This window comes from Tamandua tetradactyla, chromosome 2 (genome assembly GCF_023851605.1).
Source record: "Tamandua tetradactyla isolate mTamTet1 chromosome 2, mTamTet1.pri, whole genome shotgun sequence".
Taxonomy (NCBI): Eukaryota; Metazoa; Chordata; class Mammalia; order Pilosa; family Myrmecophagidae; genus Tamandua; species Tamandua tetradactyla.
Genome location: NC_135328.1, coordinates 36,979,094 through 37,005,648, shown reverse-complemented (window position 1 = coordinate 37,005,648; position 26,555 = coordinate 36,979,094). Strand labels below are relative to the sequence as shown.

General features: G+C 36.7%; 1 protein-coding gene across 10 annotated transcripts in view; it reads right to left on the bottom strand.

The window, feature by feature from the left end:
• The window catches only part of CDK5RAP2 (CDK5 regulatory subunit associated protein 2), a 281,439-nt gene that overhangs the window by 251,087 nt on the left and 3,797 nt on the right, over positions 1-26,555 (bottom strand). For 8 of the 10 annotated variants that reach the window (XM_077143561.1, XM_077143511.1, XM_077143532.1 and 5 more), the window contains exon 2: positions 26,107-26,174. The exons of the other annotated variants lie outside the window; for them this stretch is intronic. In XM_077143561.1, the coding sequence (XP_076999676.1) occupies positions 26,107-26,174 (68 nt within the window). The remainder of the gene's footprint in view (positions 1-26,106; positions 26,175-26,555) is intronic. 10 annotated transcript variants of the gene reach the window in all.

Genomic DNA, 26,555 nt, shown 5'->3' with positions numbered 1-26,555 from the left:
AGACAGAATAAACTTATGAAGCATGTAATAACATGGATGGACCTAGAGAACATTATGCTGAGTGAGTCTAGCCAAAAACTAAAGGACAAATACTGTATGGTCCCACTGATGTGAACCGACATTCGAGAATAAACTTGGAATATGTCATTGGTAACAGAGACCAACAGGGTAAGATAATGGGTAATTGGAGCTGAAGGGATACAGACTGAGCAACAGGACTAGATACAAAAACTCAAAAATGGACAGCACAATACTACCTAATTGTAATGTAATTATGTTAAAACACTGAATCAAGCTGCATCTGAGCTATAGTTTTGTTTGTTTGTGTTTTTTGTTTTTTGTTTGTTTTTTATTTTTTATTATTATTATTTTTTCTCTATATTATCATTGTATATCATTTTCTGTTGTTTTGCTAATTCTTTTCCTAAATCGATGCAAATGTACAAAGAAATGACGATCATAAATCTATGTGATGATATTAAGAACTGCTGATTACATATGTAGAATGAAATGATTTCTAAATGTTTTTTAATTAATTTAAAAAAAAGGTTAATACCCACAATTGCATGAGTCACATCTCCATGGAAATTATCTAATCAAGTTTCCAACCTAAAGTGCAAAATAAAGATTAAAATAAACAGCTGAGTCCACAAGATGGATCAGAATAAAAAAAAAAAATTTAATAATCTATAATAAAAAAGATCAAAGTTGATCATTATATACTGATAAAGGGGTCAATTCAACAGAACGACATTAACAATTATACATATATATGCATCTATATTAGAGCCCCAAGATATATGTTGCAAATACATTTGAAGTGAGAAACAGACAGTTCCACGTTAATATTAGAAGAATCAAATATATTTGATTTGAATATATTCACCCACATATATAGAACACTCCACCCAACTACTGTAGAATACAAATTCTTCTCAAGTGCACATGGATCATTCTCTAATACAGACAATAGCTTCAGTCACAAAACAAATCTCAATAAAATAAATAATATTGAAATCATGCATTGTATCTTCTCTGACCACACTGGAATGAAGTTAGAAAGCAGTAACAGAGAAAAAAAGGGACAATTCAAAAATGTGTGAAAATTATACAAGACTGTGAAACAATCACTGGGTTAAAGAGGAAACCACAAGATAAATTATGAAATATCTTCAGGCAAATGAAAATAGAACATAAATCTTATGGGAAACTCCTAATATTTACATTATAAGCTATTAATACTTACATTAAAAAAGAAAAAAGATTTCTAATCAGAGACTTAATCTCAAAACTAGAACTTCCTAGAAACACACAAACTACCTACACTGACTCAAAAGAAATAGAAGAATTCAACAAATAGAAAACTAGTAAAGGAATGAAATCAGTAATCAAAAACCTCCCAAAAGGGTTGAAGTCTGATTTCAGACCCCCACCATGCTGTTGCCTGAATAAATTCCTTCACCTGTGGTCAGTCTGTCTCCAAGCCTTCTCTAAATTTAACATTTGGTGCCAAAACCTAGGAAGGCTTCATGCGATAAACTGATCGGTAGGGAGCATCTACTTCGCCACAGCCAACCAAACAAACAACACTGGACACTCATTCCATGGCTGGGACTCTACATCATGCAAGCTCTAGCACCTTTTATTCATTCTACCATCCACAATATTACTGAAAGTCACATGGAAAATATCCTTCTGCTGTGAGAAGTTTAATATCAGCCTCTCACCCAAAAAATCCCCCCCTTTTACCCCAGTGCAGGGAAGAAGAAAACTAAAAACCCACATTGACTCCTAATAGCAGGAAGTAGCCAGAATGAACAACTTTGCCCACTTTCCTTGCACTCCCTCCATGGCCTGCCCAATACTCTCACTACGCATTTTTTCTTTTTTATGTACATAATCAAATGGTGGAATGTGAGGAGAGTGCCAAGATAGAGACTTAGCGAGGCGTGGGATTTAGTTCGTCCCCCAGAGCAGCTAAAAAAGAGCCAGGTACAGTACAGAACAACTGCTGGGGCCACGTCAGTGACTGCACACACAGCGTACCCCAGTCTGGACCAGCTGGAGTGCTTCCAAGTCCCCCCAGAACCATGAGTGCCCTAAGCCACGGCGGCCAGTGCCCCCCCCCCCATAGGCTGTTTCCCAGAAGGAAAGGAAACGGACTTCACTAGTAGCAGGGTCTGAGTGCAACTAAAGTCCAATTTTGAAATTAATTCACAAATTCTGACTACTAAAAATAGGTCCTCAGCTCAGCTGGACCGCATCCAAGCAGAGGTTGCTGATTTTTGCCATGGTGCCGAGGGGGCAGGGCTGATGGAAAAAGAAAAAAGAAAAAAAGAAACTGAGATTTTTGGGTCAGCTAGCAGATAATACTTGAAAGGGTCTGGGCCCTGAAGGAAAGGCAGGGGCATATAGGATCTGAAGGTACACAAAGCAACATACCAACTTATGCTCTTGATTGGCAAACACGAGGAACAGGGGGTCCTGCTCTGAGAAGGATTTTTCTCTTTCAATTTTGTGTCCGTGTTTCTACAAAGGCTTGACTGCCTTTGGATACAGAAGCAGAGTTTCACAGGCTGCAACTGCCCTATGCATACGGAGAAACAAGCTTGTCTGAGAGCTTGTCTGGAGCCTATGCCTTCCCTAGGAGAGGGGTGAAGCCCACCTCAGGTGAATTCCCTCCCTCAAGTAATTCAGACCCCAGGCCTTGGAAAACTGAAGCAATTAAAGCCAGTCTATAAAATCTCCTCTGTCCCCACCACACCCCCACAGGCAGAATCTGCTGAAGTTAAAGGTACCACATCACCTTCTGCAAGTGGGACCGCCAGGCAGACAAGCACCACATACTGGGCAGGACAGGAAAAAAACACAGTCCAGAGCCTTTAAAGGAAAGTCTTCCAACCCGCTGGGTCTCACCCTCAGGGAAAACTGATGCAGGTGACTCTTTCCTCCTGACAGGAGGCCAGTTTGGTCTGGGAAAATCTGGCTGGGGTCTATAATATCTAAGTAGACTGTCCTAAGGGTGGGGGGAAAAAGGCACCATACAGGCAGGGCAAGAAACAAGAAAACAAGAACTAAAAATTCTGATCTGTTAAACAAAACCTAAGCTACTGGTCCAGAATAAGCTGAACTGAGGGTCAAAGAACAGATAGATGACAATGTCATCCAGCAAGAAAATCCTAAGTGAAACAAGTGAAAACAATCTCCAAAATAAACTAATTAAGGTAATTAAATGCCTAGATGCCAGCAAAAAATAACGACTCACACTAGGAAAATTGAAGGTATGGCCCAGCCAAAGAAACAAACCAACAATTCAAATGAGATACAGGAGTTGAAACAATTAATTCAGAATGTTCGACCAGACATGGAAAACCTCATCAAAAATCAAATCAATGAAATGAGGGAGCATATAAAGAAGGCAAGGAATGAACAAAAAGAAGAAATTGAAAGTCTGAAAAACAAATCCCAGAACTAATGGGAATAAAAGGCACAGTAGGAGAGATGAAAAAAACAATGGAAACCTACAATGTCAGACTTCAAGAGGCAGAAGATAGGATTTGAACTGGAGGACTGGACATATGAAATTCGACAAGCAAAAGAAAATATAGGGAAAACAATGGAAAACTAAGAGCAGGGACTCAGGGAATAAAGCACACACGTATTGTGGGTGTCCCACAAGGAGAAGAGAAGGGAAAAGGGGGAGAAAAATTACTGAAGGAAATTATCACTGAAAATTTCCCAACTCCTATGAAAAACTTAAAATTACAGATCCAAGACCTGCAGTGTACCTCAAACAGAATAGATCCCAATAGACATACTCCAAGACACTTACTAATCAGAATGTCAGAGGTCAAAGAGAAAGAGAGAATCTTGAAAGCAGCAAGAGAAAAGCAATCCATCACCTACAAGGGAAGCCCAATAAGACTATGTGTAGATTTCTCAGCAGAAGCCATGGAGGCAAGAAGACAAAGTGGGATGATATATTTACATTACTAAAAGAGAAAAATTGCCAACCAAGAATTCTACATCCAGCAAAATTGTCCTTCAAAAATGAGGGACAAATAAAAACATTTTCAGAAAAAAAAAATCACTGACAGAATTTGTGACCAAGAGACCGGCTCTGCAAGAAATACAAAGGGAGCACTGGAGGCAGATACGAAAAGACAGGAGAGAGAGGTGTGGAGAAGAGTGCAGAAATGAAGACTATCAGTAAAGGTAAAAAAAAAAAAAAAAAAAAAGAGAGAGAAGAAGAAAAATTAGATATGACATATAAAATCCAAAAGGCAAAATGGTAGAAGAAAGTACTACCCATACAGTAATAACACTAAATGCTAATGGATTAAATTTCCCCAATCAAAAGGCATAGACTGGCACAATGGATTAAACAACTAGACCCATCTATATGCTGTCCACAGGAAACACAACTTAGACCCAAGGAGAAACAAGGGTTGAAAGTGAAAGGTTGGGAAAAGCTATTTCATGCAAATAAAAATCAGAAAAGAGCAGGAGTAGCTATACTAATATCCAACAAATTAAACTTCAAATGTAAAACAGTTAAAAGAGACAAAAAAGGATACTATGTCTTAACAAAAGAAACAATTCAACAAGAAGACATAACAATCACAAATACTTAATAAAAGAAAACAATTCAACAAGAAGACATAACAATCACAAATACTTAAGCAACAAGCCAGAATGCTCCAAAATACATGCGGCAAACACTGAAAACTTTGAAAAGAGAAATAGATAAATCTACCATAATAGTTGGAGACTTCAATTTCCCGCTCTCATCAATGGATAGAACATCTAGACAGAGGATCCATAAAGAAACAGAGAATTTGAATAATACAATAAATGAGCTAGACTGAACAGATATTTATAGATCATGACACCCCACAATAGTAGGATAGGATATACCTTTTCCTCAAGTGCTCATGTATCATTCTCAAGAACTGACCACATGCTGGGTCACAAAGCAAGTCTCAAAAATTTAAATAGATTGAAATCATACAAAACACTTTCAGATCATAAAGGAATGAAGTTGCAAATCAATAATAGACAGAGTGCCAGAAAATTCACAACAATATGAAGACTCAACAACACACTCTTAAACAACCAGTGGGTCAAGGAAGAAATATCAGTAAATATCTCGAGGCAAATGAAAATGAAAACACAACATATCAAAATTTATGGGATGCAGCAAAGGTAGTGCTAAGAGGGAAATCTGTTGTCCTAAATGCCTAAATCAAAAAAGAAGAAAGGGGAAAAATCGAGGAATTAAGTGTCCACTTGGTACAATTAGAGAAAGAACAGCAAACTAATCCCAAAGCAAGCAAAAGGAAAGAAATAATGAAGATTAGAGCAGAAATAAATGAAACTGAGAACATGAAACAATTGAGAAAATAAACAAAACCAGAAGTTGGTTCTATGAGAAAATCAATAGATTGATGGATCCTTAACGAGGTTGACAAAAAGAAGAAGAGAGAGGATGCAAATGAATAAAATCAGAAATGGAAGAGGAGACATAACCACTGATCCCACAGAAATAAAGGAAGTACTGAGAGGATACTATGAACAACTTTATGCTAACAAACTCAACAATGTAGATGAAAAGGACAATTTTCCAGAAAGGCATGACCAATCAACACTGACTTGAGAAGAAATAGACGACCTCAACAAACCAATCACAAGTAAAGAAACTGAATCAGTCATTAAGAAGTTCCCCAAAAAGAAAAGTCCACAACCAGATGGCTTCACATGTGAATCCTACCAAATATTTCAGAAAGAATTAGTACCAATCCTGCTTAAATGCTTCAAGAAAATTGAAGAGGAGGGAAAGCTACCTAATTCATTCTACAAAGCCAACATCACCCTCATACCAAAGCCAGACAAAGATATTACAAGAAAAGAAAACTCCACACCAATCTCCCTAATGAATACAGATGCAAAAATCCTCAACAAAATTCTTGCAAATCGAATCCAGCAGCACATTAAAAGAATTATACACTATGACCAAGTAGGATTCATCGCAGGTATACAAGGATGATACAACATAAGAAAATCAATTAATGTAATACACCAGATCAACAAATCAAAGCAGAAAAACCACATGATCATCTCAATTGATGCAGAAAAGACATATGACAAAATTCAACATCCTTTCCTGCTGAAAACACTTCAAAGGATAGGAACAGAAGGGAACTTCTTCAACATGATAAATGGAATATATGAAAAACCCACAGTTAACATCATCCTCAATGGGGAAAAACTGAAAACTTTCCCGCTAAGATCAAGAACAAGACAAGATGTCCACTATCATCACTGTTATTCAACATTGCACTGAAAGGTCTAGTCAGAGCAATTAGACAAGAAAAAGAAATAAAAGGCATAAGAACTGGCAAGGAAGAAGTAAAACTCTCACTGTTCGCAGATGATATGATACTCTACCTACCCAAAAAATCCACAGCAAAACTACCAGAGCTAATGAATGAGTACAGCAAAAGTGGCAGGTTACAAGATCAACACTCAGAAATCTGTAGCATTTCTATACACTAGTAATGAACAATATGAGGGGGAAATCAAGAAAAAATTACATTTACACTGGCAACCAAAAGAATAGAATATTCAGGAATAAATTTACCTGAAGAGACAAAAGACCTATACAAAGAAAACTACAAGAAATTCTTAAAGGAAATCACAGAAGACCTAAATAGATGGAAGGGCATACCGTGTTCATGGATTGGAAAACTAAATATAATTAAGATGTCAATTATACCTAAACTGATTTACAGATTCAATGCAATACCAATTAAAATCCCAACAACTTACTTTTCAGAAACAGAAAAACCAAAAACCAAATTTATCTGGAAGGGTAAGGTGCCCTGAATAGCTAGAAGTATCCTGAGAAAGAAAAATGAAGTCAGAGATCTCACGCTTCCTGACTTTAAGGCGTATTATGAAGCTACAGTGGTCAAAACACTATGGTACTGGCATAAAGATAGATATACTGACCAATGGAATCGAATAGAGTGTTCAGATATAGAGCCTCTCATCTATGGAGAATTGATCTTTGATAAGGCAGTCAAACCAGCTCACCTGGGACAGAACAGTCTCATCCATAAATGATGCCTAGAGGACTGGATATCCATATGCAAAAGAATGAAAGAGGATCCTATCTCACACCCTATACAAAAATTAACTCAAAATGGATCACAGACCTAAATATTAGATCTAAGACTGTAAAACTGTTAGAAGAAAACGTAGGGAAATATCTTATAAATCTTATAATAGGAGGCGGTTTCCTAGACATCACACCCAAAGCATGAGCATTGTAGAAATAAATAAATAAATGGGAACTCGTCAAAATTAAGCACTTTTCTGCATCAAAGAACTCATCAAGAAAGTAAAAATGCAGCCTACACAATGGGAGACAATATTTGGAAATAATACATCAGATAAAGGTCTATTATCCAGAATATATAAAGAGATTGTTCAACTCAACAACAAAAAGACAGACAACCCAATTACGAAATGGGCAAAAGACTTGAAAAGACACTTCTCAGAAGAGGAATTACAAATGGCCAAAAGGCACATGAAAAAATGCTCAACTTCCCTGGCTATTAGGGAAATGCAAATCAAAACCACAATGAGCTATCATCTCACACCCACCAGAATGGCCATTATCAACAAAAAAAGAAAATGACAAGTGCTGGAGAGGACGTGGAAAAAGAGGCACACTTATCCACTGTTGGTGAGAATGTCAATGGTACTACCACTGTGGAAGGCATTTTGGCGGGTTCTCGGGAAGCTAAGTACAGAATTTGCCATATGACCCGGCAATACCATTGTAGGTATTTACTTAGAGGACATGAGGGCAAAGACACAACATTTGCACACCAATGTTTATGGCGGCACTATTCACAATTGCGAAGAAATGGAAACAGCCAAAATGTCCATCAATAGACGAGTGGCTAAACAAGCTGTGGTATATATATACGATGGAATATTATGCAGCTGTAAGACAGAATAAAGTTATGAAGTATGTAACAACATGGATGGACCTTAAGGACATTATGCTGAGTGAGATTAGGCAGAAACAAAAGGACAAATACTATATGGTCTCACTGATATGAGCTGACATTAGTGAATAAACTTGAGGAATTTCATTGGTAACAGAGACCATCAGGAGACAGAAATAGGGTAAGGTATTGAGTAACTGGAGCTGAAGGGATACAGACTGTGCAATAGGACTGATTGTAAAAACTCAGAAATGGATAGCACAATACTACCGAACTGTAATACAATTATGTTAGAACACTGAATGAAGCTGAATGTGAGAATGACAGAGGGAGGAGGGCTGGGGGGTACAAATGAAATCAGAAAGAAAGACAGATGATAAAGACAGAGATGGCATAATCTTGGAATGCCTACAGTGTATAATGATACTGACTAAATGTACAAATTTTAAAATGTTTTTGCATGAGGAAGAACAAAGGAATGTCAGTACTGCAGGGTATTGAAAATAGATGGTAATTGATATTTTAAAATTTTAACTTGTATGTGAGACTAAAGCAAAAAATGCTTATTTGGTACAAAATTTGTATTTTGACTAGCACAGTTTCTAATATAGCTTATGTGGACAGCTTAAGTGAACAACATAAGTACATGGAACCATGACTAGGGCATTAGATTTTGTAAGTTTGTCCAGAGTGATGCCCCAATAAATCCCAGAGTAATATGAACAGTGAGTAAAAAAGTATTTGCAAAGTCCCCTTGGGGGAATGGTGAGAACGGGGGAAAATTAAACTTTCCCTAGTGGAGAATTGTTGATATTCTCACAAGCAGTAGGGACAACCAAAGAAATAGACTGAGTCCCCAATCTTGGGGTTTGTTCACATGAAACTTAACCCCACAAAGGACAGGTCAAGCCTACTTAAAATTAGGCCCAAGAGTCACCCCCAAAAGAACCTCTTTTGTTACTTAGATGTGGCCTGTCTCTCCAGCCTGCACAACAAACAAACTAACCGCCCTACCCCTGTCTACATGGGACATGACTCCCAGGGGTGTGGACCTTCCTGACAACGTGGGACAGAAATCCTAGAATGAGCTGAGACTCAGCATCAGGGGATTGAGAAAACCCCTAGAATGAGCTGAGACTCAGCATCAAGGAATTGAGAAAACCTTCTCAACCAAAAGGGGAAAGAGTGAAATGAGACAAAGTAAAGTGTTAATGGCTGAGAGATTCCAAACAGTCAAAAGGTTATCCTGGAGGTTATTCTTACATATTAAATAGATATTACCTTGTTATTCAAGACGTAATGGAGAGGCTGGAGGGAACTGCCTCAAAATGTGCAGCTGTGTTCCAGTAACCATGCTTCTTGAAGATGACTGTATAATGATATAGCTTTCACAATGTGACTGTGTGATTGTGAAAACCTTGTGCCTGATGCTCCTTTTATTAACCTTGTCAACAGACGAGTAGAACATATGGAATAAAAATAAATAATAGGGGGAACAAATGTTAAAATAAATTTAGTCTGAAATGTTAGTGATCAATGAAAGCAAGGGGTAAGGGGTATGGTATGTATAATCTTTTTTTTGTTTTGTTTTCATTTTATTTATTTTCCTATTGTCTTTTCATTTCTTTTTCTGAATTGATACAAATGTTCTAAGAAATAATGAATATGCAACTAAGTGATGATATTGTGAATTACTGATAATATATGTTAATGTTTTATTTTGTTTATTTTTTCAATTAATAAATAAATTTTTTTTTAAATGCATTGTGAAAAAAGAGTTATAATCACAGCACAAGCCATAGGCATTCAGAGACAGCCTTTGTATATATACAAGCATATACAGGATCACTTCTAAAATAAAAAATCTGTACAAAGAAAAAAATAAAATAAATTTAGTTTGAAATGTTAGTGATCAATGAAAGGGAGGGGTAAGGGGGATGGTATATATGAATTTTTTTCTGTTTCCTTTTTATTTCTTTTTCTGAATAGATGCAACTGTTCCAAGAAATGATCATGATGATAAATATGCAACTATGTGATGATATTGTGAATTACTGATTATATATGTAGAATGGAATGATCAAAAGTTAAGAATGTTTACATTTGGGGTTTTCTGGTATTTAAAAGATTTTTTAAAAAAATCAGTGGGTCAAGGAAGAAATTGCTAGAGAAATCAGTAAATATCAGGAAACAAATGATGATGAGAATACAATGTATTAAAACTTAATGGAAGTGGAAAAGGCAGTGCTGAGAGAGAGATTTATTGCCCTAAATGCCTATATTAAAAAACAAGAATGAGCAAAACTTGAGGACTGAAAGCACACAAAGAGAATTTAGAGAAAGAACAGCAAACTAACCCTAAAGCAAATAAAAGAAGAGAAATAAGAAAGACTAAAGCAGAAATAAACAAACTGGAGAACAATAAAACAATAGAATCAAAAAACTAAAGTTCGTTCTTTGAGAAAATTAATAAAATTGATGGTCCCCTAGCTAGACTAACAAAGAAAAAAAGAGAGATGACACAAAATAAATAAAATTAGAAATGAGAGTGGTGTTGTTACCATAGATCATGAAATTTTTAAAATCATAAGAGAATATTATGAACAACTATATGCCAACAAAATAGATAACTTAGATGAAATGAACAAATTCCTAGAAAAACATGAATTACCTATAAGGAAGGACTCAAGAAGAAATAGAAGATCTCAACAAACCAATTCCAAGTAAAGAGATGCAATCAGTCATCAAAAATCTTTCCACCAAATAAAAAGCCCAGGACTTGATGGCTTCACAGGAGAATTTTATCAAACTTCTCAAAAAGAACTGACACCAATAATGCTCAACTCTTCCAAAACACTGAAGAAAAAGGACTGCTACCTCATTTTTATGAAGCTAACATCACTCTAATACCAAAATCAGACAAAGACAATACAAGAAATCTAAAGAGATCAATCTCACTAATAAACACAGATGCAAGAATTCTTACCAAAATACTAGCAAATCGTATCCAATACCACATTAAAAGAATTATACATCATGATCAAGTAGGATTCATACTGGGAATGCAAGGGTGGGTCAACATAAGAAAATCAATCTATGTAAAATAGCACATTAGCAAATTGAAAGGGAAAAATCACATAATCATATCAATTGATGCTGAAAAAGTATTTAACAAACTCCAACATCCTTTCCTGATAAAAACAATGCTGAGTGAAATAAGTCAGAAACAAAGGAGAGATATTGTATGATTCCATTATTATGACTCTGATAAAGCTGCCAGTGTTTTGGAGCAGCTAAAAGGAAAAATCTGAGCTAAGATCATGGTAGCCCACCACAAACTCTGAGAACTGCTTGCAGAAATATGCTTTGAAAATTAATGCTTTTTTTTTCTTTTCTTTAGATATATATATATATTTAATTACTAAGAAAATCATTTAAAATAAACTATAGGCAGTTATATTATAGTAATATTAAATAAATTCCTGAAATCAAAAATTTAAAAATATTTGGTAATATAGCTCACTAGTATAGCAAAGATATTTGTAATAACTTTTTATTTGATATTTTGAGAATGTACCCAGTTTTGATAATCAAATGGCATTAAGATACTGCTTAATATTTAGAATTCAAGTAACCCTGATACCTATATTTATAGATTTTTTTCCTTCCTTGCCTTAATTTAAAATTGGTTTATGAAACACATTGTACAAGCAAGCTTTATGATGATTACTTAAATTTCTTTTTTTTTGCATGGGCAGGCACTAGAAATTGAACCCAGGTCTCCAGCATGGCAGGCAAGAACTCTGCCTGCTGAGCCACCGTGGCCTGCCCAGATATATATTTTTTAACACACCTATGGTGTAAGATTACTAAAGATATCCATTTTAGGTGTTTAAGTTTTCCATATGTTCATTGTAAAAATACCTGTGTCTTCATATTTTCCTGAAATAAGGAAAATATTTAGTAACATAGGGCATTAATACAGAAATGCAGAAATTTGTAAGAACTTCCGTCTTAATATTTTGAGGACACTCAGTTTTGACACCTGATCAAATGATATCTAAGTTAGCTTTTAATACTTACAGCTTAAGAACTTTAATATCCGAATATGTAGATTTTTTCCTTGTTACCTTAATTTTAAACTGGTTTATGAAACTTACTGCACAAACACAGGTTTTACAATGATTATATCGATACTTTATTCAAAATATGCCTATGGTTAGGCTAACTAAGATATCCATTGTTGGTAGTTCAAAGTATATTGTTTGTTTACTTAAATAAAAAATATGTAAAATGTAAAAAATAAAAAATTTTGAAAAAACAAATTATGAAACTTATGGGAATGAGAGGCACAGTAGAAGATGTGAAAAAAAACAAAAGAAATTTATACAAAAGATTTGCAGAGGCAGAAGAAAAAATTAGTGAACTAGAAGACTGGAAATCTGAAATCCAACACACAAAAGAAAACATAGGGAAAATAATGGAAAAATATGAGCAGCGTCTCAGGGAATGGAATGAAAACATGAAGCACACAAATATACATGTTGTGGGTGTCCCAGAAGGAGAAGAGAAGGGAAAAGGAGGAGAAAAACTAATGGAGGAAATAATCGCTGAAAATTTCTCATCTCTTATGAAAGACATAAAATTACAGATCCAAGAAGTGCAACATACCCCAAAGAGAATGGATCCAAACAGACATACTCCAACATGTTTACTAATCACACTGTCAGATGTCAAAGAGAGAGAATTTTGAAAGCAGCAAGAGAAAAGCAATCTATCACATACAAGGGAAGCACAATAAGACTATGTGTGGATTTCTCAGCAGAAACCATGGAGGTGAGAAGTCAGTGGTATGATAAATTTAAGATTCTAAAAGAAAAAAACTGCCAACCAATAATTCTATATCCAGCAAAACTGTCTTTCAAAAACGAAGAAGAAATTAAAACATTTTCAGACAAACAACCACGAAGAGAATCTGTGACGAAGAGACCGGCTCTGCAAGAAATACTAAAGGGAGCACTACAAGCAGATAGGAAAAGGTAGGAGAGAGAGGTGTGGAGAAGAGTGTAGAAATGAAGACTATCAATAAAGATAAAAAGAGAAAAAAAAAATAGATCTGACATTTAAAATCCAAAAGGCAAAATGGTAGAAGAAAGCACTACCTTTACAGCAATAACACTAAATGTTAATGGATTAAACTCCCAAATCAAAAGACACAGCTTGGGGGTGGTGTATCAGTGGTTCAGTGGCAGAATTCATTCCTGTCGTACTGGAGACCCAGGTTCAATTCCTGGAGCCTGTGCATGCAAAAAAAAAAAAAAGACATAGACTGGCAGAATGGATTAAAAAACAGGACCCATCTACATGCTGACTACAGGATACTCATTTTAGGCCCAAGGACAAAAATAGGCTGAAAGTGAAAGGTTGGGAAAAGATATTTCATGCAAACAACAATCAGAAAAGAACAGGAGTAGCTATACTAATATCCAACAAATTAGATTTCAAATGTAAAACAATTAAAAGAGACAAACAAAGACACTATGCATTAATAAAAAGAACAATTCAACAAGACAAAACAATCATAAATATATATGCACTAAGCCAAGCTGCTCTAAAAAAAATGAGGCAAACACTGAAACACTGAAGGAAGAAAGAGATACCTCTATCATAATAGTTGGAGAATTCAATTCCCTGCTCTCATCAATGGATACAACATCAAGACAGAGGATCAATAAAGAAACAGAGAACTTGAGCAATAGAATAAATGACCTAGACTAAACAGATGTTTACAGAATACTATACCCCACAACCCCACAAAAAGGATACACCTTGTTCTCAAGTCTTCATGGATCATTCTCAAGGATAGACCATATGCTGGGTCACAAAGCAAGTCTCAATGAATTTTAAAAGTTTGAAATCATACAAAACACTTACTCGGATCATAAAGGAATGAAGTTAGAAATCAATAACAGGCAGAGGGCAAAAAAATTCACAGATATATGGAGGCTAAACCACACACTCTTAAACAACCAATGGGTCAAGGAGGAAATTACAAGAGAAATCAGTAAATATCTCAAGGCAAATGAAAATGAAAATACAACATATCAAAATTTATGGGATGCAGCAAAGGTAGGGCTAAGAGGGATATTTATTGCCTTAAATGACTATATTAAAAAAGAAGAAAGAGCAAAAATTGAAGAATTAACTGTTCACTTGGAAGAACTAGAGAAAAAACAGCAAACTAACCCCAAAGCAAACAATAGGAAAAAAATAACTAAGATTAGAGCAGAAATGAACAAAACTGAGAACATGAAAACAATGGAGAAAATCAACAAAACCAGAAGTCGGTTCTTTCAGAAAATCAATAAAATTGATGGACCCTTACCTAGGTTGACTAAAAGAAAAACAGAGGATGCAAATAAATAAAATCAGAAATGGAAGAGGAGACATAACCACTGACCCCGCAGAAATAAAGGAGGTAATGAGAGGATACTACGAGCAACTACATGCTATAAACTACACAACATAAATGCAATGGACAATTTTCCAGAAAGTCATGAACAACCAACATTGACTCAAGAAGAAATAAATGACCTCAACAAACCAATCACAACTAAAGAGACTCAATCAGTCATCAAGCTCCCAAAAAAAGAAAAGTCCAGGACAAGATGGCTTTACATGTGAATTCTACCAAGCATTCAAGAAAGAATTTGCATCAATCATGCTCAAACTCTTCAAAAAAATTGAAGAGTAGGGAAGGCTACCTAACTCATTCTATGATAAAACCATCACCCTCATACCAAAGCCAGACAAAGACACTACAGAGAAAGTTACAGACCAATTTCTCTTAAGAATATAGATGCAAAAATCCTCAACAAAATTCTTACAAATTGAATCCAGCAGCACACTGAAAGAATTATACACCAGGACAAAGTGGGATCTATACCAGGTATACAAGGATGCTTCAACATAAGAAAATCAATTAATGTAATACACCCTATCAACAAATCAAAGCAGAAAAAGCACATGATCATCTCAATTGATGCAGAAAAGGAATCTGACAAAATTCAACATCCTTTCTTGATGAAAACACTTCAAAGGATAAGAATTGAAGGGAACGTCCTCAACCTTAGGGAAGATATGAAAAACCCACATCATCCTCAATGGGGAAAGACTGAAAGCTTTCCCTCTAAGATCAGAACAAGGCAAGGATGTCCACTGTCAGATTAGATTTCAAATGTAAAATTTAAATTTTACATTTAAATGTAAAATAGCAATATTGCTATTCAACATTGTACTGGAAGTTCTAGCCAGAGCAATTAGACAAGAAAAATAAATAAAAAGCATCCAAATTGGAAAGGAAGAAGTAAAACTCTCACTGTTTGCAGATGATATACTACATGTCGAAAATCCCAAAAAATCTACAGCAAAACTACTAGGGCTAATAAATGAGTACAGCAAAGTGACATGGTTCAAGATCAATACCCACAAATCAGTAATGTTTCTATACACTAGTAATGAGCAATCTGAGGAGGAAATCAAGAAAAAAATTCCATTTACACTTGCAACCAAAAGAATAAAATATTTAGGAATAATTTAACTAAAGAGACAAAAGACCTATACAAAGAAAAGTACAAGAAATTGCTAAAAGAAATCAACGAAGACCTAAATAAATGGAAGGGCATACCATATCCATAGATTGGAAGACTAAATATAGTGAAGGTATCAATTCTACACAAATTGATTTACAGATGCAATGCAATACCAATTAAAATTCCAAAACCTTACTTTACAGAAACAGAAAATCCAATAACCAGATTTATTTGGAAGGGTGTCCTGAATAGCTAAAAATATTTTGAGAAAGAAAAACGAAGTGGGAGGTCTCACACTACCTGACTCTAAAGCATACTGCAAAGCTACAGTGGTCAAAACAGCATGGTACTGGCATAAAGACAGATATAAATGATCAATGGAATCGAATAAAGTGTTCAGATATAGACCTTCTCTTCTACAGACAACTGATCTTTGATAAGGTTGTCAAGCCAACTCACCTGGGACAGAGCAGCCTCTCCAATAAATGGTGCTTGGAAAACTGGATATCCACATACAAAAGAATGAAAGAGGATCCATATTTCACAACCTATACAAAAATTAACTCAAAATGAATCAAATACATAAACATTAGAGCTAAGACCATAGAACTTTTGGAAGAAAATGCAGGGAAATGCCTTATAAAACTTATATTAGGAGGCAGTTTCCTAGATCTTAAGGCATCGGCATTAAAAAAAGAAACAGATAGTTGGGAAATCATCAAAATTAAACACATTTGTGCACCAAATAACTTTGTCAAGAAAGTAAAAAGGCAGCCTATGCAATCAGAGACAATATTTGGAAACCACACATCAGATAAAGGTCTAGTATCCAGAATATATAAAGAGATTCTTCAACTTAACAACAAAGACAAAAAACCCAATTAAAAAATGGGCAAAAGACATGAACAGACACTTCTGAGAAGAGGAAATACAAATGGCTAAAATGCACATGAAAAGATGCTCAACTTCACTGGCTATAGGGAAATACAAATCAAAACCACATGAGATATCATCTGACACCCACTAGAATGGCCATTTTTTCATTAAAAAAACAGAAAATGACAAGTGCTGGAGAGGATGTGGAGAAAGAGGCACATTTATCCACCGTCAGCGGGAATATAAAACAGCACAACCACTGTAGAAGGCAGTCAGGCAGTTCCTGAGAACTGCCATATGATGTTGAAGACAGCTCTCTGAGGACTCTAGCGGTTGGTTGTTGGCCGAGGGCATGAACATCGAAACACCATGCTTGGCTGATGTGGAAAACTGCAGAAGCAAATGTTCTTCGGGCTGACTCAAGAGCCCAAAGAGACCTGAACAGAGAGCATTCTGATAAGAAATAAACTGTTCCTGGGACAGAAACTGTGAACCAAACTTTGTAGCTTTGCAGGCATGACAGATAGTCAAAAATAATCTTGCTTTGATTATACTCCCTAAAGCAGCTCCTGTGTAAGAGCACAATAAATATGTGTACATCAGTACATTTGGGACGCTTGCTCCTGATGAGCCTGAGTCCCCTGACCCCACTTAACTAACTTCTTGTGTCAGTCATTTATTAATCTTGCACGGTGTCCTTCTTCTCCCCTGTTCTCCAGGGAATTCCCGGCAATACGATCCAACAATCCCATTGCTAGGTATCTATTCAGAGGACATGAGAGCAAGGACACAAACAGACATCTGCACACCAATGTTTATAGCAGCATTCTTCACAATTGCCTAGAGAGGGAAATAGCCCAAATTGTCCATCAACAGATGAGTGGCTAAACAAGCTGTGGTATATACATACAATGGAATATTATGCAACTGTAAGACAGAATAAAGTCATGAAGCATGTAACATGGATGGACCTTGAGGACACTGTGCTGAGTGAAATCAACCAGAAACAAAAGGACAAATAGTATATAGTCTCACTGATACACACTAACATTAATGAGTGAACTTGAGAATTTAAGTTAAGAGCACAGGTTACCAGGAGATAGAAATAGGGTAGAGATTGGACAACTGGTGCTGAAGAATACAGACTGTGCAACAAGACTGATGGTAAAAATTCATATATAGATAGCACTATACTACCTGGCTGTAGTACAATAATGTAAGAACACTGAATGAAGCTGAATGTGAGCATGGTTGAGGGAGAAGGGCTGGGGGCACATATGAAACCAGAAAGTAGGATAAAGGATAAAGACCGAGATGGAATAATTTAGGAATGCCTAGAGTGTACAATGATGGTGGTTAAATGTACAAATTAAAAAATGTTTCTGCAGGAGGAAGAACAAAGGAATGTCAATATTTCAGGGTGTTGAAAATATATAGTATATGGGAAAAAGTACCATCAATGTAAGCTAGAGTCTACGGTCAACCGTAACTTTGTAATATGCTTCCACTCAATGCCATAAAGGCATTATACCAAAACTAAACGTCAACAGGTGGGGCATTGGGAAAGGGGTATGGATTCTTTGTGGAAGAAAAGTAAATGTCCTCAGATAGAGTATGGTGGCAAAGTAACGTCTATACACTTAGGCTGGATTATATGATGTGTATTAAACTATTTGAAAATGATCAGAGAGACAAGTGCTAGAGAAAATGCAGGAAAAGAGATGTACCTATTCACTGTCAGTCGGGAAATGTAAAGTGCAGCCCCTCTGAGAGCAGTGTGGTGGTTCCACAGGAGGCTAGGAGTAGGTTTGCCATATGATCTCAAAGCCCCATTGCTCAATATATACCTGGAGGGACTGAGTATGGGAACACGAATGGACATTTGCACACTGGTGTTTCTGGTGGCAGTGACAGCGATCCACAATGAATGGAGGTGACCTAAAGGTACAAAGACTGAGTAATGGAAGGGGGAACTATGGTGTATAATACAATGGACTACTGAGCAAGAAGGAGTAAAGTTGTGAGGCATGCAACTGGATGAATGAACCTTAAAAACTGTATGTTGAATGAATGTCAGGAAGAAAAATACAAATATTTTCATACCTCAATAATATGGACTAACTATAATATAAAAACTCAGTGAACTAAAGCTGAGAGCATGGCTTATCAGTTGGGGCTTATTGTAAAGGGTCCTAGATTGTAGGTTCTTACAATAATCACATATATTCAGGTGGTGTCATGGTTAATTCTAAATTCAGGGATATTGAGTTGTTTGTATACAAGCTGATCTTTCCCAGAAACTTCGAGTATTTATGTGACACCTAAGACTCAGAGTCAGAGTTCTGAAGCTATGAAAGTCAGCAGTACCCCATGCAGGAACAGTTTTAAAAGCTGAAAAAGTGATCAGCCATTGAAAAGAGATTTGAACGAAGCTGCTCTGGATAGGATTACGGTATACCAGAATACTGGGTAGAGGATGATATCATCCATATCTTAAACTTCAACTTCTGTGTGAAACTAAAGGGAGAGATATTTATTTGGTGCAAAATTCATATTTTAGGTACTGTATTTCCTAATTTAACTTATATGGTCAGTTTAGTTGAACACCATAAGTACAGGAAATCTTGAATAGGGCATGAGATGATGTTGGTTTGTCTAGGTTAGTGTGACGCCCCAGTAAATCCCAGAGTGATCTGGACAGTGAATAAAGAAGTATTTGCAGGGTCCCCTTGGGGGAATGGCAAGAAAGGGGGAAAGATTAAACTTCTCCATTTGGAGAATTTCTGATACTCTCACAAGCAGCGGGGACAAACAAATCAATAGACCGAGCCCCTGATATTGGGGTTCGCCCCTAGGAAACTTATTCCTGCAAAGGACAGGCTAGGCCTACTTAAAATTAGGCATAAATGTCACCCCCAGAGAGCTTCTTTTGTTGTTCAGATGTGGCTTCTCTCTCTAAGCTGACACAGCAGAGGAACCCACTGCCCTCCCCACCTTCTCCCAGGGGTGTGAATCTCCCAGACAACATGGGATAGAAATTCCAGGATGAGCTGGGACCCAGCATCAAGGGATTGAGCAAACCTTCTTGACCAAAAGGGGGAAGAGATTAACGAGAAAAATTAAGGATCAGTAGCTGAGAGATTTCAAACAGAGTCAAGAGGTTACCCTGGAGGTTATTCATTCTTACACATTACATCGATATCCCTTTTCAGTTTATGGTGTATTTGAGTGGCTAAAGGGAAGTACCTGAAACTGTAGAGCTGTGCTCCAGTAGCCTTGTTTTTGAAGATGACTGTATGAGGATATAAAGTTTACGATGAGACTGTGTGACTATGAAAACCTTTTGTCTGATGGTCCCTTTATCTAGGGTGTAGACAGATGAGTAAAAATTTGGATAAAAAAAAATTAGGAGGAACAAACGTTAAAATACATTGGGTAAATGGAAATACTAGTGGTCACTGAGAGGGAGGGGTAAGAGGTATGGTACATATGAGTTTTTTCTTTTTATTTCTTTTTTCTGGAGTGATGCAAATGTTCTAAAAAATGATCATGGTGATGAATATATAACTATGTGATGATATTGTGAGCCACTGATTGTATACCATGTGTGGAATATTTGTGTGTTAAGAATGTTTGTGGGGGACAGCCAAATCAACAGGCTGAACCCTCTGTTTGGCCCTAGGAAACTTAATCCTGCAAAGGATGGGCTAAGCCTACTTAAAATTAGGCTTAAGAGTCACCCCCAGAGAACCCTTTTTGTTGCTTACATGTGGCCTCTCTCTCTCTTAGCTGACAAGGCAAGCAAACCCAGTGCTTGCTACGTGGTCCCAGTGCTACGTGGGACTTGACTCCCAGGAGTGTAAACCTCCATGACAATGTGGGATAGAAATCCTCAGATGAGCTAGGACTTGGTATCAAGGGATTGAGAAAACCTTCTCAAACAAAAGGGGAAGAGAGAAATGAGACAAAATAAAGTGTCAGAGGCTGAGAGATTTCAAACAGAGTCAAGAGGTTATTCTTATGCATCATATAGATAGCCCCTTTTTAGTTTATGCTGTATTAGAGTGGCTAGTGGTAAGTACCTGAAACTATAGAGCTGTATTCTAGTAGCCATGTTTCTTGAAGATGATTGTGTAATGATTTAGCTTTTGCAATGTGACTGTGATTGTGAAAACTTTGTGTCTGATGCTCCTTTTATCTACGATATGGACAGATTAGTAAAAAGTATGGATAAGAAATAAACAAATAATGGGGGAACAAAGGTTAAAATATATTGAGCAGATCCAAATATTAGTGGTCAATGGGGGGGGGCAAGGAGTATGGCATGTATGAGTTTTTTCTTTTTTATTTCTTTTGTTGGAGAAATGCAAATGTTCAAAAAAAATGATCACAGTGATGAATACACAACTATGTGATGATATTACGAGCTATCGATTGTAACCATGTTAAGAATGTCTGTATGCCAAGAATGTCTATATGTTAGTTTGTTGTTTACAATAAAAATATTAAGAAAAAAAGAACGTTTGTGTTTGTTGTTGTTTTGTCAATAAAAATATTTTTTTTAATTATATGAAAAACTAAATTTGGTCCTGAATAGCCAAAACCAACTTGAAAAAGAAGAAAAATGTTGGAGGACTCACACTTTCTAACTTTAAAGCTACAGTGGTCAAAACAGCATGATACTGGCACAAGAATAGACATAATGGTCAAGAGAATCAAACTGAGAGTTTAGCTCTAGACCCTCACAATTATGGCCAACTTTTTACAAGGGAGATGAGTTTACTTAATAGGGAAAGAACATTTTTTTCAACAAATGGTGCTAGGAAAACTTGCATCCATAAGCAAAAGAATAAAGATGGAGCCCTACCTAACACACCACTGTGGTGGTCTGAAGCTGTATGTACCCCAGAAAAACACAATCTTAAATGTTATCCATTCCTGTGGGTGTGAACCCATTTTAAATAGGATATTTTGATGAGGTTACTTCAGTTAAGGTTTATGTGGCCTATTCTACTCAGGATGCGTCTTAATCCTATTACTGAAGTCCTTTATAAAACAGAATGATTTCAGACATAAGAGGGAGAAAGCTACAGACAGAACAGCTAGAACCAAACATCAGCAGAACCCAAAACAGAAGGAAGAGACTAGGAGATGCCACCTTGTCACATGAGAGAGGTGCCAAGGATCGCCAGCAACCAGCCCCAAAATGCTGGTCTTTTAGAAGAACATACTGCCTTGATCATGCCTTGACTTGGCATACCAGCCTCAAACTGTGAGCAATTAAATTCCCATTGTTTAAGTTGACCCATTTCATGGTATTTGCTGGAGCAGCCTAGGAAATTAAAACAACCATATACAAAAATTAACTCAAAAAGGATCAAAGAACTGAATATATGAACCAAAACTATCAAACTCCTAGAAGAAAATATAAAGAAGCAATTTCAGAACCTTGTGTTAGGCAAAACTTTCTTAAACTTTACACCAAAAGCAACAAAAGAAAAAATACTATAAATGGGACCTCATTAAAACTTAAAACATTTTTCTATTCCCAGTTCATGCACCACTACCATCACCTCCCATCAAAAAAAAAAAAAACGCTGGGAACAAAATTCCCTATGACATACATATCATATATCTGCCTCTGTGTATGTAGTATGTATATATACAGAAATACATATAGGTAGGAAAACACATTAAAAAACTTTTGCTCCTCAAATGACTTAATCGTGAAAGTACAATAACAACCTACACAATGGGAGAAAATATTTGGAAACTACATACCTGATAAAGTATTAATATCCAGAGTCTACACAGAAATCTTACAACTCAATAACAAAAAATGACAAAATGGGCAAAAGATCTGCACAGACATTTATCGAAAGACATATATACAAACTCGCCAATGCATACAAGAAAAGATGCTCAACATTACTATTTGTTAGGGAAATGTAAATCAAAACCACATTGCGATATCATGTCACACCCATCAGAATGGCTATTATTAAAAATAGAAAATTACAAGTGTTGGAGCGGATGTAAACAGGGATATACATTCACTGCTGGTAGAAATGTAAAATGCTGCAGCCTCTGTGGAAAGTAATTTGGCAGTTCGTCAGAAAATCAAAATTACCATATGACCCAGCAACTCACTTCTAGGTACAAACCCAAAAGAATTGAAAGCAAGGACTCAAACAGATGCTTACACACTGAAATTCACAGTGACATTATTCACAACTGCCAAAAGATGGAAGCAATGCAAGTATCCATTAATAGATGAACAGATAAACAAAATGTGATATATACATAATGGAATATTATTCAGCTCATAGAAAGGAATGAAATACTGATACATGTAACAACCTGGATGAACCCTGAAGACATCATGTTGCGTGAAATAAGCTCATCACATAAGAACAAATATTATATGATAATGGCTGATACAGAATAATTAGAATAAACAAATCCATAGAGTCAGAAACTAGAATACAGGTTACCAGGGGCAAGTATGGGGTTAGGGAATGAGGCATTAATGCTTAATTGATAGTTTCTATTTGGAATGATGGAAAAGTTTTGATACGGGATAGTGATGAGTGTAGCACAACACTGTGAATGTTACGAACACCAATGAATTACTCATTTGAATGTGGTTAAAAGGAGAATGACATAGGTCATATGTACATTAGAATAAAAAATTAAAAAAAAAAACATATGACTGTACCAACAGTGAACCCTAATGTAATCTATGGACTACAGTTAATAACATAATTATAATATTGGTTCTTCAACTGTAACAAAGGAACCACACTAATGCAAATCATAAAAAATAGGAAAAACTACATGTGTGAGAAGTATTTGTGAATTCTATACTTTCTGTATGGTTTTTCTGTAACTCTACAACTTCTCTAATAAAAAAATTATTTTTAATTTTTATAAAAGCATGCAGCCAACCAGATTTGACCCAGAGGCCATAGTTTGCCAATCCCTGCTTCAGAGTGATTAAAAACCCTGTCAATACTAAATCTTTCCACAGCTTTTTAAATTCAAAATATATTTATTACACATCTGCTCTGTGCCAAGCAATGTGCTAGATGCTGGGGAAACAATGATGAAGGCGACACTGATTCTGCACCAGGAGACAACCTAAGAACTGGGCAAGACAGAAATGGGAACACACCATTATTGCACTGCAACAAGTACTTGGCACATTTCAGGTCTTGAGTAAATGTGTGTTGAGTGAATAAATTCATTCTTTCAACAGATATGCACTGAGTGCCTACTCTCTGCGACCACCATTCCAGATGTGGCTACATTAGGAAACAAAACAGACAAAAGAAGCTGATGCTCTAGAGGGAGTAGAGAGACAATAAGCAAAATAAGAGTTCAAATATATTAGAAAATGATAAATACCACAGAGAAAAATATTGTAGATAAGGAGCTACCAGCACTTGGGTGAGGATAACAATTTTAAATAAAGTGGTTTTCAAAGACCGTCTCCATGAGAAGATGACATCTGGACAAAGACTTGAAGATAAAGAGCTATATATCCAGGTAAAGGGAGAAGGCTGAGGTGGAAGCATGCCTAGTGGATTTGAGAAACAGCTAGGAGGCAATGGCCTGAGAAAAGTTAAACAAAGGAAAGAGTAAAAAGGAGGTCAGAGAGGTAACAGGAGACAGACTATGCGTGCCCTTGTAAGCTCTTCTATGGTCTGTGAGGAACTACTGGAGGATTCTGAACTAAGGAGTGACATGATCTGACTTAAGTTTCTAAAGGCTCCCTCGGCTGTCATGGGAAAACAAACTGTACAGAGCTGAGGACAGACGCAGTTAGGAGACTACTGGAATAATCCATCCAGGTCAGAGATAATGGTGCTTGGACCATAGAGGAAGCAGTGTAGATGAGAAGTGGTAGCAAATAGGAAGAAAGAAATGAAATGAGAGATGAGAAATGAAAAAAGAGAAGAGAAATGAGGTGAGAGGAGAGGTGAGAGAAGAGATGAGGTGAGAAATGAGGTGAGGAGAAGTGAGGTGAGAGATGAGAGAAGAGTTGAGATGACAGGAGATAAGAGGAAAAATCAGAGGAGAGAGGAAAGATGAGAAGAGAAATCAGAGGAGACTGAGATGAGATGACGAGATGAGATAAAATGAAACAAAACGAAATGAAATATATAAGGTTCAGACAGGAAAACAAATCTAAGTCAACCTGGGGAGAGCCAAAGAAGGCAGTAAGTTTGAATTGAGTCTTAAAGCAACAAGCGTGCACTGGGGAGAAGAGGGGCACAAAAGAAAGTAGAAACAACTCATGCAAAAGCACAGAAGTGGCAGTACACATGGCATTCAGAAACTTTCGTATGTAGTGCATGCATGGAAAAGGCTTAGGAGTTGGGAAAAGACAAACTGAAGAGCTCTCTGACCCAGGTAAAGGGTACTCATGTTTGTTTTCCTGTTTCTCAAACATGCCGTGTTCTGTCACCTTTCTCCCTATCTAGGTCCTACTCATTCTTTAAGTCACAGCTTCAATATCAGTTCCAAAGAAAATTCTTGCCTGACCCACTTCCTTCATACCAGGGTAAATCTCCTTCTGATCCCCTCTCAGGGCCTTATACTTCTTTGCTCACTATGTTGATCATATCACTCATCAGAATAATTTGTTTGTCTTTTCTGCTAGACCATAACCATGGTCAAGGCTAATCTCCAGTACTAAGCTCAGAGACTGGCATAAAGCAGGCGTACACTATTGGTTGAATCAAGGAGTACTTCTCTACCTTAATTTTCTGCTTCTAACTGCCTGTAGGCAGGAAGAGTAGAAAACAGGCTCGTTGGATTTTGTGTTTAAAGTAATAAACTTTGTGACATTTATTCACTCTGTTCAAAAACTTCTTCCTTTTGCACATAGCTCATCATTTTGTAGAAGAGAAAAAGAAAACACATGACAAAATAAGTGTAAGATATTTAAACAAGGCAAAGCATTAGCTCTTTCCATAGAACCATTTATGATAACATTCATTTTTTTCAGAACAAAAATTATGAAGAATACTTATCAAAACCCAAACTGCAAAGCAGAAAATCTCCTCATAATCTAGCTTAAGCACAATATTGTTTATTTACTCAGCACTGTCTCCTGGGATCTAGCCAGCTATTTGTCTCCAAAGGGCAAGCCCAGGTAGGAATGCTAGGCCTCAGCCAGCAAATAGAATCCAGCCACCGGCTGAAAGGCCCTGGCACTCCAGAAAAAGGCAAACCTTCTGGGCTTCCAGGCACTTGGCATTGGAAACGAACAGAACCTTCATGCCTGACCTAGCCACCAATTCAGTGTCCAGCCTACTTGCAGTTGTTCAGTTCAGGAAATACTGGCTGAATCCCTAGAAGCTCAGTAGCAAGAAATAAAACTTATGATTACTGCCTAGAGGACATGAATTCCTCCAGTGCAGAGTTCATGAAAGGAAGTGGAGAGCAAATAAATATGTACACAAAATACTGAGCACCTATTATGTGCCAGGCAAGACTGGACTCTTGTTTGTCCTCAAAGATAAGAGAGACCAGTCTCAGGCCTCAAGGAGCTCATGGTCTAGTGTCTACTTCCTTTCTTTCTACTCAATAGAATGCCAGCTTTGTGTACTTACCATCATTTCCCAAACCAGTACTGGAGCTGATACCATCCAGGTCATATGGTAAATTGGGAACAAGGCCACTAGGAAAGAACATGTGCAATAAGACATGAGCTAGCATTTGAACAAGAGAGATTAAGATTGACTGGACTGCACCTGACAATCATCAGGCCACCACCAATGAGGGAGACACAGCTAAACTACCCGGGAAGCATGCAGCACAGAGGTTAAGAACTTAGGCTTGGAGCTGTGTTCTAACTTTGGAACTAAGTTCTAGCTCTACCATTCAGTAGCTGGGTGGCCTTCAGCAAGGTCATTCATTTATTGAACATCAAATGTTCAGTGTGCCAAATATGTGTTAAGTGCAAAGGCACTGTGCCAGGTACAAGTTACTTATGTTTCTGACTCTCTGTTATTGTGTTACATGGGGATACCACCCTCTATCTGTAAAGATTAAATGAGTT